At 39.8% G+C, this 14,983-nt stretch overlaps 1 protein-coding gene across 1 annotated transcript in view; it reads left to right on the plus strand.

The window, feature by feature from the left end:
- SPAG17 (sperm associated antigen 17) overlaps nt 1-14,983 on the plus strand; it is a 233,777-nt gene that overhangs the window by 73,988 nt on the left and 144,806 nt on the right. Inside the window, exons 8-15 of the mRNA XM_082369949.1 lie at nt 3,476-3,637; nt 4,836-4,926; nt 5,136-5,248; nt 9,545-9,682; nt 9,771-9,884; nt 10,485-10,635; nt 14,067-14,294; nt 14,390-14,608. Of these exons, the coding sequence (XP_082226075.1) occupies nt 3,476-3,637; nt 4,836-4,926; nt 5,136-5,248; nt 9,545-9,682; nt 9,771-9,884; nt 10,485-10,635; nt 14,067-14,294; nt 14,390-14,608 (1,216 nt within the window). The remainder of the gene's footprint in view (nt 1-3,475; nt 3,638-4,835; nt 4,927-5,135; nt 5,249-9,544; nt 9,683-9,770; nt 9,885-10,484; nt 10,636-14,066; nt 14,295-14,389; nt 14,609-14,983) is intronic.

The following is a 14,983-nucleotide window of genomic DNA, read 5'->3' on the forward strand; positions in this document are numbered from 1 at the left end:
TAAGTTTCCTGTTAATTCAGAAAAAGAAGACATGGGATGCTTTGAAAAGTAACAAATGCTAAATACATGAGGGTGTTTTTAAAAAGAACGTTGAGTAACTATTTATCGTTGTTGGGGAAGTTATCCAGGCATTCCTGTTGTAAAAAAAAAAAAAAGAGACCTCTCAGGTCTCTTTCTGGTTGACCCCCTGTCCCAACAAACAGGGGCCCAGGAGTGTTGAATCCCTTGCAGGGTGATATATATCAGCATTAAAGGGAATTGAACCGAAAGCAGAGTCTTGGAGATGGACCACATCAAGTGTGCCGTGAAGGGAGCCGGGAAAAGCAGGGTGGAGGAGGGGGATAGGTGTCTGTGGGCAATGACTGTGGGTAGCTGCCAAACAAACAACCAAACCTTGTGTAAGAGGAGGAGAATGACACCAAAACCGGGAGCAGTTTCCGAGCCAAAGGGTAGGCTGCCCACGGCCATGGATTGGAGCGTGGACAGTTCTCACTATGAGAGTCTCTGATTCTGTTACCTTGAAATGGATGTGCACCGGGTGAAGTAAGTGAAAACACTGAGGAGGGAAGCCTAGATCTGGACCTTGAAGGATGGGCAGGATTTGAATTAGTAGCAATGGAGAGATCAGTTTGAGTTACAGAGACTGTCAACATAAGGCGTTAGATGTCACCACGTAGAAACAGAACACTTAAGTCTGGTACCTTGGCAATAGTAAGAATAAATATAAGCCTTGACCTATATGTGGAAGCAACGCTGAACATAGAAAAGCTGTGGCTGAAGGCAGAGCTTGTTGTAGGCAGAACTGGTTACTGTGGACTCTCTTTGCTTTGTGTCGTCCCACTCCTTCATCTAGATATCTTCCTCTTTCCTGCTTTGTCTTTCACTCCCCTGCCTCTAAACCTGAGCTCAGAAAAGAGTCCATCTGTCCTCTACTACTTCGTGTTAAGTTGGGCCGTGTTTCTCTATCCCAGAGATACTGGCATACCAGGTACCGTCATACCATGACTATTCCATCCTATTTTATTGGAATTCCAGATTATGCCCAGCAAACGTGAGATATGTTTGAGAAAGAGGTCATATCCCTGGGATCCTGAAACACCATCTGAAAGACAGCTTTCTACTCTTGCTCTATAATAGACCAGCTCTTCTCCTGAGAACATAAAAATCTATGCCTAACTTAAAAACCCACATCCACAAATTTAAGTTTTGTGGAAACAGTCCTCCTCTCATTTGGGCCAAGTTCTGGCCACATACCTTGTAAAGAACTTATATGCAATTTTGGTTCAGTAAGGCCTAGGAGATCCCAGCCATACAGATCTTGAATTCTAATTCAGAGGAGGCAATACCAAGAGTCTTCTAAGGCAGCCTCAAACCAAGAACCTTTTGCTCCTGCTCTAACTAGGGCTGCCTTCCATGTGTCTTATTTACTCCCCAGGCATAGACTGAGAAGAGCTGATGTGCATTGAGCCCAACGTAGAAGACATTCTGTTGCATCATCAGTACATAGATGTGAACAGCAAGGCACACAATTGCAGCTCCAAAAGACCCAGCACCATTCCCAGCATCCTGTTTCTTATTCCAGTGTTAACAACTTAGTGTTCATCAGAAGATTTTAATCCCTCCATTTTTAAAGACAGTAAATGTGACTATATTTTCCTTTTTAAAAATAGAGAGTGGAAGAGTTTAAATGGCAATTAAAGTTCATAAATTTCATGTTGAAAAAAATAGTATCAGCTTCGTTGAAATACTGACTTCAGAACTAGAGGATTAATGTCTAGGGTCTCTAGTTGGGCCATGAAGGTAAGTGAGGAATGAGACCATTTAGCTATGCTGCCCAACTGGACACACCGATCTTCTATCGGTCACTTTGCAAATATTTATTGAACATCTCCTTCACGCCAGGGCTGCAGTCTGGGTCCAACTGCAGTAGACTTTTCGGCCAAGGCATGCCTCTGTAAGGTATGGTTTGTGAGTGAACAGCCCAGCACGGAGGATGACGGGGAAAGAAAGCCTTGAAAGTGATTCAGTAATAGACTTGGGTTACAGAAGAAAAGGCCATTGGATTTAATATTGAAGGTCAAAATTCATTTTCAACTTGGGATTACTTACGAAATATAAAAGTAATAAACCTATTTCTAATGCCAGTAGCCTAAATACATGGTGTAGATACATGGTGTCGCACTCTCCGCTATATCTGTAAGTCGATAATGGCCTCATATCCGAGCCAGGAGCCAGCCAAGTATTCGTAGTCCTTCTTCCTCTCTGGAAGAAGGAAAGCATTAGTACCCTTGGCTGCAAGCAGGCAAGCTGTATTTCTGCTGAACCCAGGTAACGAAAGCTTTATATCAAATAAATGCCCATCAAGAAGTGCTAACCACCTATGAACGACATCTGCGACATCTCAAGTTAAGCCCTTGGTTGCTGAAATAATTATCTGGCTTTTAACATGCGAGTTGCTATTTGATTTAAAAAGACATTAGCTAGTTACCCTAAGGGATAATAGGGCAGAAGCTTTTACTATATTTCTTATAAATACAAACAAACCAAAATATGTTTATATGCCAGAATGTGGGCAAAGAATATCAGCTTGAAGCTTAACTGAAGAATCCTGTCTTAGAGGGGACACGTGAAGTCCAGACCGACAGCTGTGCTGTGAGGATGGGCGAGGTTTGGCACTTGCCTGTTCTCACGCCAGACTGTGATTCACTGGCTCCCACCAGGTGCTTTCTCGCCCTACCTTACCGCTTTGGCTTGGACATAGGAGGAGCCTATTTAGTCCTTCTTTGCTTTCAAGCAGACACACCTAGTGATAACAGTGCTTTTCCACTTCTGGAAATGAAAGCCTAGGTAATAGAGGTATCTGATCCATAACCCGCTTGCCAGATCATAAAACTTGTGGGTATTATAGTAGTACTAGTCTATCAGGATGTCTTAGGGTTTTTTTTCCCTAAAGGTAGCACAGGTGAGGAAAGGAAGAAATCCTGATTGCACACATACTGCAGTGGACTTGTGGGGATGGTGCGCAAAGCCGAGAGGGTGATTTCCATTGCGATTCTTGTGTCTGTCGCCAAGCAAGAGCTCATCCCCAGCTTGTCTTGGGCTGAGGATATGGAAATTACCTATCTAATGAGTTGCTTTAGGAATGGAGATACCTAGAAAATAGGCCACATTGCTGATATGAATGAATAGGGCACTTTTCACCTCGTTGAAGCATTAATTAGGCTCTTAACAATACTAGGCAGCCATAGGCCCTCCAAAGGGAACAGTCTGCATTGTGGTGAACAAGAAGGGCCCGAAGGGTTCAGCAAATGAAGACTTGGTCACCATGACTGGGATTCAGTGGTTTGGGGACCATCTGGGGAAGGGCTTCCCTGTAAAAAGTGATAGGTTTGGCTATAAGGGAGATACAAATCATGCATCTGATTCCAACAATATGAAACTAAGGACTAATTGTCATGAATTCTCTCACCTGTAGCTGGAATTGGGCACCAACATTTTTGAAAATATTGCCTGTTTGATGTACGACAGCCTGGATTGGAAAAGGCAGCACCAGCACTATTTGGAAAACATGCAGCTTATTAACGTCCCACAGGTGGTTAGTGAGAAACCTGTCTTAGAAGCTACGTTGACTTCTGAGGTAGGCATATGCTAGAATGTCTTTAGTTGGCCGAATGATTTGCTGAACAACTTAATTTTCACGTTTATAAAACATGAAGAAAAAAAATCGCATAAATACTGGTAGCAAGGGAACACTGCCTGCTGGGATTTAATGGGTGAGGGTGGGATCCAGGCCCCCAGGCACAGCATTAAAGGGCATCCATGTGATGGGGGCTTTATGAAACCCCCAACTACCTGCCACACACAGAGGGGATGATAGAACCCACTTTTCAGCCATGGAGCAATAAATAACATCTGGAACAAGGAGGGCTACTGATAACTTAATCACCATGTTATTTTAGCACCTACCATGTGCTGGCACTGTACCAGGTGCTGGCGATACTGTAATGAACAAGACCCATCCTCTCTCCTCCTCATTGTGGTTAACCTTTAAAGGGGAAATGGCAGTCAAGTCAAAGGTGGTTTCAATTTAGCATGATGAGCGCTGTGAGGACAGTCAGCTGAGCTTGCAGGAGAAGCTATAAATACGGCACCTAACCTGCTCCTGAGCAGAATAGGATGGAGAGACGGGAGTCGGGAAGATGTTATCAGGCAGGGTAAGTAATGTGCTGAAGGCTGCGGATGAATTGCCTGGGCAAAACCTGACTGGGGAGAGGGACAGAGTGGTATTCTCAAGAAGGGGGCAAAGACGTACGAAGACATGGAGGTCAAAGAATAGAAGTATTGCGTCCAGGACCACACCACGGGGTAGGGCAGTGCTCTCAGGTCATACATGCAAAGTGGAGAGCAGCAACACGAGCTGGAAAGGCGGGAGCCAGAATGTTCTTTGGTGCTGAGCTCAAGAGTTTCGGTTTTATCCTGAAGGTTGTGGGAGAACCATTGAAGGATTCTTAGAGGGAGAATGGCATGATTCTGTGTCACCCTGGGGTGACACAGAAGAGAAGAGAAGATGCCCCATCTTCCCATCTCTTTCCTGGCAATTTCTCAGTGGGCTCTGTTAGGAAAAACTGAAAAGTGTCCATACCCATTAACTTCTTTCCTTCCTCAGACAAAACCCATTTATTTGATCCTAATATTAGCAAATGATTTTGTGGTGTGAACATAATCATACAATTTCAGAATCCCGGAATCCCGTCAGAGTCCCATTATACCAGCATTGAATGAAAGCATCTCTCAGCTGGATGTTTCAATTGTTTTTTTAATTATTCTTATTTTAGCCCCCACAAACTGTTGCTGTAACCCCTGGAAAGAAGAAAACACAACAATGTGAAGAGCTGCAAGCTCCAGCTCCACCACCACCACCACCAGGCATGTATGAAACCTGTTGCTGGAGGATCAGTGCCAGGAGCTGGTGCTTTGAGGAATGACTGTCCTTGGTGTTGCTTTCACATCTCTCTCCACCTCAAGATCCTACATTTATCAGTGCATGATCAGAGTTTGAATCTGTGGATAAAATTTTGATGGGAGAAACAGAGAACACATCTTAATTGAACAGCGGTATTTTGTATCTTTTACAGTGGCTTCCGTCATCACAAATGAAGTAGACATGCGATATTACAATGATTTGCTGAATCCAATTCCAGAAGAATTCATTTCTGTGCCCTTGATACTGCATTGTATGCTGGAACAGGTAAGTGGATACACGCTGAAGCTTTCTTCCCAGGTGGGCAACCTTGAGTCAATCACTTCATCTCTCTTTGCTTCTGGGGTTTTTTTTGTTTTTTTTTTTTAACTGTTTTAAAATTATGCTCATAATACCTGAATGCATTCTCCTTTGCAAAGGTTACAACATTCTAGATAAAGCTAAAATCTGCTTTATCAGCTTCAATCCTCTTTTTCTTGCTACATTTTGGAATGATTTTATATAACTTTCACTGAAGTTTTGGTAGGCATATCTTTAAAACTATCAGGTGTTGTTTTAATGAAAGAGAAAGGAGTTGGGCAGGTGGGTGGGGTGGTTAATGGTCCTCAACTGCATTTAAAATTTCTTTTACACTTGTAGATTTAATCAGATTTTTCTATTTCTGAGGGCAATTTTAGTCATTCATATTTTTAAATGAACATGTCCATTTTATTTGTTTTCAATATCATAAAAGTTCTTTATTCACTAATATACATTGAAAAGTTTTCCTCTGTATCTAGTTATGTTCTTTTCCTATGACTGATGTTATTTATTGGTGCCCTCTTTTTTTTGATCATGGATGTCAATTGTATATCGATTATTGGTCTTTTCAAAGAACCAGCATTTTGTTTCACCGATCCACTCCTTTTTACTTTTTGTTTTATGAATTTCTTCAATTATCTTTATTATTTCCTTCTTCCTACTTTGTTTGGGTTTATTTCGTATTTCACTTTTACTGAAAGCTCACTTTGTTTATTTTTAGTCTATTTCACTTTACCTAAGGCTATGCATTTCCTTTTGAGTATTTCTTTGGCTGCATCATGATGCTTTCAATGTATTCAGTTCTAAATCTTTTAATTTCCACTGTTTATTGTCCATTTCTAATTTTATTGCATTATGGTCAATAAGCATGATCTGGATGTTAAAAATATTTTTTAATTTCCTGGGCTTCCTGTGTGACCTGGTGTACATGGTCCATTCTTGTGAGTACTGTATATGCATTTGAAAAGAATTTGCTGTTAATTAACTCATTTAATCCTTAGAACAGCCCTATGGAGCAGGAACTATTTTTATTCCTCATTTCTCAGATAAGGAAACTGAGGCCTAAAAAGTTAAGTAAATTATCCAAGTAGTAAGTGACAGAAACCGCTTTTGAACCTCATCAGTCTAAGTGGAAAAGTATTTTGATAGCATTGCTCTGTTGTGGTCTTCACTTCTAACGCTGCTCATGAGAAGTCTGATGTCAATCTGATACTTTTTCCTTTGTAGGTAATCTAATTTTTCTTTCTGGCAGTTATTAGAGTTTTTTCTTTTTCTTTTTTTTTTTTAACATCTTTACTGGAGTATAATTGCTTTACAATGGTGTGTTAGTTTCTGCTTTATAACAAAGTGAATCAGCTACACATATACATATATCCCCATATCTCCTCCCTCCAAGGCTACGTATAGTTATGGCTTTGTTTTTTCATTGCCTCTGTGATCTAAAGGATTATAATCTGGTTTCTGATCACATTCTGAGTTAAATCAAAATTCCTTGTGCTGGTCCATAAAGACCCTAAAACTATGGTTCTGGGATGTTTGTCATCTCATCTCCTACCCCCCATCTCTCTCCCTCTCTCCCACACTCTCTCTCTCACTACTGGTCATCTACATAGACCTTCTGGTTTTTCCTCACATTCACTAATTACACCTTAGTTTTTTTACACTAACTTCTCTTCCTAGAAAGTTTTGTTCCCACATGTCTGTCTGCCTGGTGGATACTCCTTGTCATTCAGTCCCCAGTGAAAGTGGCATTTCTGAGATAGGCTTTCTCTGACCACCTGATCTAAAGAAGGCCCACAACAACACAGAGTGCTCTCTACCACTTCACCTTGTTTTGTTTTCTTATCAACAACTGCTCTTTAAAAAAAAAGAATGTTTATTTGCTTTATGTATTACCTTCTTCTCACTAGAAGGTAAGCTCCATGCAAGCAGGGACCTAATCTAGTCTTGTTCATTGCTCTCTGCTCAGCACACAGTAACCACACCTAGCCCATAGTAGACCCTGAATATATATTTGTTCAATTAAATTATATCTTCAAATATTATTTCTTTTGATTTATCCTAATTATTATTAGACAGATGTTGGAATTTCTAGTTTTTTCCTCCATGTATTTTAAATTTTCTTTCAATTTTACCCCTTTGGGAATTTCAGCTTAACTTCCAACTAATTTATTCTTAGGTGGAGTCTAGTCTGCTACTGAAGTTTTGTTTCAACAATAACATTTTTAATTTATAAATTCTCTAATTTCTTTTAATAACTGTCCTTCTTATTTCATGTATGTAACATATTCCTTTATCTCACTGAATATTAAAATAGTTTTAGACTCTAATCATCTGTTACCTCCAACATACATTTTTATGCTGTTGACTTCTTTAGTTTTCTAACCAATTAGGTAAGCACACTCATATTTGCCTTTAATTATTACCCTGTAAGGCTTTTGGAAGACCAATAGTTTTATTATATCAATAAATTTGTAAAAGTTTAATAGCCCTATATGGCTTACAGTATCATCATTTTATTTATCTTAATCTTACTTATTTTATTCAACTCAACTCAAAGCAACAAATACTTATTAACCATCTACTGTTTTCTGTGTACCAAAGGGGACAGTTGATGAGCTCAGTGCCTGACACATAGAAGGCTCCAATAAGAGATACATGTTGACTGAATAAGTGCTTAATAATAAAGGGATGAAAAATTGAAATATAAGAGGAATCGGGTGGGATTTTATAGGAGGGGATATTAGAGTTTAACATTTCAGAGATGGAACAGTTCTGCATGGTCCCTTGTGATTGGAGAGGGTCCAAGAGATGGTAGGAAGAGAGAAAGTGGAGACAGGAGTGACTCTTTTAAAAGTAATGTGTTGGGGCTTCCCTGGTGGCTCAGTGGTTGAGAATCTGCCTGCTAATGCAGGGGACACGGGTTCGAGCCCTGGTCTGGGAAGATCCCACATGCCACGGAGCAGCTGGGCCCGTGAGCCACAACTGCTGAACCTGCGCGTCTGGAGCCTGTGCCCCGCAACGGGAGGGGCCGCGATAGTGAGAGGCCCGCGCACCGCGATGAAGAGTGGCCCCCGCACCACGATGAAGAGTGACCCCCGCTTGCCGCAACTAGAGAAAGCCCTCACACGAAACGAAGACCTAACACAGCTAAAAATAAATAAAAATAAATAAATAAAGTAGCTATTAATTATCAACACATTACTTTTTTTTTTTTTTTTTAAACAGTGAAGAGTATACGACTATTTTGTTATTGTTCTCAGCGGGGGGGTTGCCTCCCAGGGGACATTTGGCAACGTCTGGAGATACTTTTGGCTGCCACAATTGGAGGGGTACTACTGGCATCAAATGGGTAGAGGCCAGGGATGCTGCTAAACATTCTGTAGTGCCCAAGATAGCCCCCATGACAAAAATCTAGTCCAAATATCTTTAAATTTCAAGGTTGAAAAATCCTGTAGAGTGGTGTGAAATCATAGAGGATGATTTTGGTATTTAAGGTGAAGAGAACAGTTATAAATTAGGTGCCTATCTTGATTATATTTCAACTTCTTGTTTACCACGTAAAATTGAACAAGGCATTTAATCTTTCTAGGCCTCATTTTCTCCGTATTAAGGGGAATATTACCCTTCACTGATCTCACCATGTATAACTTTTCTATCTTAAGGACTTGACCTGAATCGCAGTTCCTCCCAGTAAGCAGCCTTGGGCTTGGGGCAGTCACATAATTTCCCTCACCCTAATTCCATTTCTGTAAAATGGAAAATAATAGCTACTCAGCAATATTGCTGTGAGGCTTATGAGGTAATGTATGTGAGGGTGGCCCACACAGTGCTTGGCATGTGGTAGGCACTCAATAAATACTTATTGAATCCAAAGATGTGAGAGCACAGTTTTGAGTGCTTTACAAGAAAGAGTAAATCATTAAGGAAAATTATATTAATATTGTTAGTTTGATTTCTACCATGGTAAATTTTCCTGTTTACCATTTGCATTTTGTGTTGTCTATTCTAGTACATGTATGAAAATTATATATACTTTAATAATTTAATATATATATAATTATATATAAATTAATGTTTTAATGGATTATAAACATTTTCCCTTTTATTTTGGTAGTCACTGGTAATTATACTGCCACTTTGTATAATCACCAAACTTTTTGGTAGAAACTGCCTTGTTTTTACTAAAAGCAGTGGAAATACATGACTATCGGTAAGGAACTGACCATTAAACCGATTCCTCCCAACTCTTTATATCAACAGGTTGTGGCAAGTGAAGAAGACCTTGTCCCACCGAGTCTGGTGGAGCCGCCTCCCAGAGCAGATGGGCTGGACCACAGAATCGCAGCTCACATCATGTCCATCCTGCCCTCTCTCTGTCTGACAGAGAGGGAGAAAAAGGTCAGATGGTGTGAGAAAACCAAAAAGTGTGCGTGCTTTGAAAAGTATGAACTGTCTCTTTACATCAATACTGTTTTAATTTGAATAGAACCTCCATGAAATATTCTTATCTGAAGAGGAAAATGAAAGCAAACCAGTGCCCAGAGGCCCTCTCCTACTGAACTATCACGATGCCCTCGCCCACAAGAAATACGTGCTAAAGGTAATAAGTAACCAGGTTACCCTGAGGATAATGGATGCAAAAAAGCTCATTAGTAATTATTCAGTTGAAGAAATCTTAATGAGATAGCTTTACCAATGCTAATAACCAGTAATGTACGAAGTAGATACCTGCTTGCAAAGTAAGATCTCAGAAAATGGAAATGAATAAAGGAGAAATTACATCAGCCAAGAAAACTGGCCTAAGTACAGAGGTCCAACGGACCATTAAATTGATTGTGACTACACCAAATTTGCATTAAAGCCTTGTAGTTATTTGCTTTATACATCTGCTAATATGAAAAAACTAGTGGAGGCCAGAAAAGGATCTCAGAAGGGAGGGAGGAATACATTTGAGACTTTGGCAGTTTGTCACTGTGAATGAGGAATCCATCATTTGTGTGCACCAAGAACCTCTGGCAAAGTGAGAACTAGCTTTTTTGACCTTCAGCAAAATACCAACAGTTTGTCTTCCCCAATTACCATTGATTTCCCCTGTTCCCAAATAATGAGAGCAAGGGTATCATGTTTTGCCTTCTCCATATGCATAAGGCACTTGACAGCTTATTTTAATGTCTTCTGTCATGTTGCTCTTTTTCATCAGGACCTAAAGAATTTTGACCTGGTTCAAATTGAGCAGAAGATGCAGTCTAAGTTGCCACTGTGGGAATTCCTTGAATTCCCTCTGCCCCCGCCATGGAACAGCACGAAACGTCTAGCTACAATTCATGAGCTCATGCACTTTTGTACAAGTGGTGAGTACATTGCTTTATCGTAGCTTAAATTCATTCATTTATGGTCACGTGTGCCTCTAACGATTACACCCCCATCTGCAAAAAGTATTTTGATTATTGACCTTTCAGAGGCTGGGGTGGGTATTTTGATTGACTGTACTTTTCTTATCTTGAATAATGTCATTAGCAATAGGATGATAGCTATGATGCATAACATTCTTCAATTTGATGCCCTGGCTTTTCTTTCCACTGTGTTTCTACAACAAGCATAATCCCCTTCTTTATTCCTCCTCCCCGCCTCCCAATCCCACATCCCCTCATTGACATCATTGGAGATGACATGGTGGTCCCCATCCTGGTTAAGAGGAGAACTTAGAGTACCCCCTGTGGTGTGGTGCTGAGAGTGTTAATACTAGTTCACCTCCTCTCAAAACAGGAAGGGCCATTTTCTGCTCTTTGAGGACAGTGGAAAGAGGGGTCATTAAAAATATCAAAAATCAGCTTCTCATTGCAGAGTTCATGGGAATTTTATGATATAGACAGTCATTTCCTAAAACATATCCTATTTCCACTTGAGGCGATATGCAAATACCTTCCTGCTTATAAGAAGAAATATGAAATTACATAGACATCTTGATTTGACCTAGAAAAGAAAAAAGCATGTGCAGATTCTTCCTTCTCCTTTCATTTCTAACTCTAAGCAAATTATGAAATATTTTAACCTTGATTTCTTTTCTCATTTTTTTAGTAGGCTTAATAATAGAAAAAGCTAAAATTTTTAATACTGCCATGCCTTCACCTCATGGAAATGTGGGGTGTAGCCTAGTGGGCCTGGGTATGTCATGTCTATTGTTTACATAATCACCCTCTTCCTGGTGTCCTGAGAACATCTGGCCTTTACCTCTATCCTGCCACACTCCTATTCTCCTTCTGCCCTGTGATATGATTTCATTCTCTCTCCACCTCAGTTCTACCCTCCACAGCACAGGATTCTTGGGGTTTTTTTATATGAACAAGCACATTTATTGAATCATTTTTTTTACAGTAGCAAAATACTGGAAACAAATTGAATGTCCATCAAAAGCTCTCATTAAAATATCAGACACCTATGTGGTACAAAATCATGCGACTTAACAACAATGAGGCATATCTATATCATGATGTGGAACAGTCTCCCAGATAATTAAGTTATAAAAGGAAAGGAAATAAAAGATAAGAAGAGTATGATTCGTATGCTCACATTTGCTTTTGTCTTTTATGGGAGAATATGTACACATTCTTTTTTATACAATTTTTAAAGGTCACACTCCAGTTACTACAAAATATGAGCTATATTCCCTGTGTTATACAATACACAAGATTCTTGTTTGTGTTGCCACCACTGAAACTGCCCACATATCCTGCTCCCATATCCCATCCCAAACCCTTGTCCCTCTGCCTCTTCTCCTTTTCTCTTTCCTCATGCTTAACACGTCCAAAACCAAACTCTTGATTTCCTCAAAACGTGTCCCTTCATGGTCCTCCTTATTTCAGTAAATGGCGTCTATTTTCTACCAAAACCTTGGAGTCATCCCTGGTTCCTCTTTTTTCTCACGCCCCACAACCAATCCCACCACATCCCTCACTACCAGGCCAGTCCAGCACCACCTCTCACTTGGACTATTTCAATAGCTTTGCAGTTGGTCTCCAGGCTTTCCCCATTTTACCTACAGTCTTTTCTTCACACAGTAATGGGAATGACCCTTCTAAAATGTCAGTCAGATCATGTGCCTTCTTAGCCCAAAACCCTCTAGTGATCACCCATTTCCCTCAAAGTATTAATAAAATCTAAACTGTTCTGCCACCCACTTTTGGAGCTCATCATCTGTCAAGCTCTCGTTGTTCTACTCCACTCTATCTAGTTGGCCTTACTGTGATTCCTTGGACAAGTCACTTGCACCCCTGCCTCCATCTCTGCATTTGCTCTTTTCCAGATGTCGATATGGCTCCCCCACTTCTTTCACATTTTTGCTTTACTTGTTCAGAGGGCTTTTTTCTGGCTACCTTATATAAAATAGAAGCCTCTCCCCAACCATTATCACTTCTTATCCCCTCACCTGGCTTTATTCTTCTTATCATCTCTGATACACTATACACTTACCTGTTTATTCTGTTTCTAACTGCTACAATGGGTACTCCATAAAATCAGGAGTTCGTTGATTTGTTTACTGCTGTGGTCCCTTTACTAAAGTCACTGGCAACTAGTAGGTGCTCAAAAAATATTTTTGAAATGAATGAATGAACAAACTTAATTCTGTCACTTTTACCTCCTTCCTGTCTCTCTTCTGAATTTCCTTGTATTTTTTCCAAAAGGAACCTTCCCGCTGCCCTCACCTCTGTTGGAGAGGAAGTGTAGGTGACCTCTGATTCATTGATCTGTCACTATCATTTCACCTTCCCTCACTGAATTCAATGGTTATTTGTTAACACCTACCTCCCACCTCTCTATCTTGAACTTCTAAAGCACAAGAACCAAATCTTTTCTTTGAATCTCAGGCAAAGAAAAATACATAGAGTACAAAGCCTAATACATAGAAAACAAAAACAGGTGAGTAATTGAACGCATGAATAAATGCTATAGAAGAATAAATACACAAGTTAATATAGCCCCTGGAAGGCTCATAACCTTTAAAGTAAAATTATGAAAGGTACTGTACCAGTTCATTGGGTGGAAAGAGGCCTTTTCTTAGCCTGAGTGAACAGAAAAGCCTACTGAACATAACAGCCTATGTTAGACACGAGTGAGTGATTTCTCTGTTTTAAATTACAACAGCAGCAAAAGGTGCTTTTGCTTAAAAATGACGTTTTCTTAATTTATTTATTGAAGTATAGTTGATTTACAATGTTATGTTAATTTCTGCTGTACAGCAAAGTGGCTCAGTTATACACACACATTCTTTTTTACATTCTTTTCTGTTATGGTTTATCCAAGGATATTGAATGTAGTTCCCTGTGCTATACAGTAGGACCTTGTTGTTTATCCATTCTGTATGTAATAGTTGGCATCTACTAACCCCAAACTCCCAGTCCATCCCTCTCCTACCCCCTCCCCCTTGGCAACCACAAGTCTGCTCTCTATGAAAAATGACAAGTTTTAAATATATTCAACCAATATGATACCCCGGAAAGTCCATGTGAATTAATCTGGACACCTAATATTCATTCAACTATGAAGCAGTTTGTGAGCATTATCTTGATAAATTATATCTTGATTGTGCAGCTTTCTTATTATTAGTTACCTTTGGTATTTGTTGCAGAATTGTGGAGCCCGTGTGTAAAGTCAGGTCAACACCCATCATGGCGTGACTCCTTTGTCATTTTCGTGGACTGACTCCCTGGTTGTCCCTCTTTTAGCCCTGTACCATGTGGTAATAAAGAGCATTCCTAGCAGCACTTGTCCTACTTTCTTACAGAAGTCTTGAGCTGGAATGAAGTAGAACGAGCCTTCAAAGTGTTTACTTTTGAGAGCCTGAAACTCTCTGAGGTTGATGAAGAAGGGAAACTGAAGCATTCTAGAATGATGTATGGGACAGATTCTGAGATGTTCAACATACCATGGGACAACCCTGCCAGATTTGCTAAACAGATAAGGCAAAAATACATCATGAAAATGAATACCCAAGAGACCAGACAGCAAACAGGTACACTGCCTGGAAGGAACAAAAAGCATTCTCGCATTGTATGATTGTCCATTTGTCTAGCATTGTATCTTATGGATCCTCTTTACACTGCCTAGATAGTGGAATCAAAGACAGAATTTTATTTCTGGATCAGAATTGGTCAACATCTATGCAAGATGATGAGATCAACAAAGAACCTTCCGATCCTAGTCAGCCTCATACTAACAATATGAAGTATTCTGACCTGGATAATAGGAAATCCTTAGACTCCGATTACAGAGAACCGTCAGAGCAGGAGAACAGCTTGAAGTCGCAGCTCCAACCTCAGCCTTTGAGTAAGTAAACTTGTGTCTCTGTGTGTGTATGTGTGTCTGTATGTGTGTGCGTGCGTGTGTATAGATGCTACTAGAGAATGTATAAACCAAAAAAAAAAAAAAGATTCAAGATGCATTATTTAAATGCCTCCCTATTTCAGTTGAAAAACTGTTTAATATCTAAATTATTTGCTTAATTAAACTTTGTTACTGAGTGTTGTTAGTAAGTCCTCATTATTTAAAAAAATTTTTTTTATTGAAGTAGTGTTGATTTACAATGTTTCTGATATATAACAAAGTGATTCAGTTATATATATATATTCTCTTTCAGATTCTTTTCCATTATAGGTTATTACAAGATATTGAATATAGTTCCCTGTGCTATCAGTTGGTCCT

This window comes from Balaenoptera borealis (genome assembly GCF_965194805.1).
Source record: "Balaenoptera borealis genome assembly, chromosome: 1".
NCBI lineage: Eukaryota > Metazoa > Chordata > Mammalia > Artiodactyla > Balaenopteridae > Balaenoptera > Balaenoptera borealis.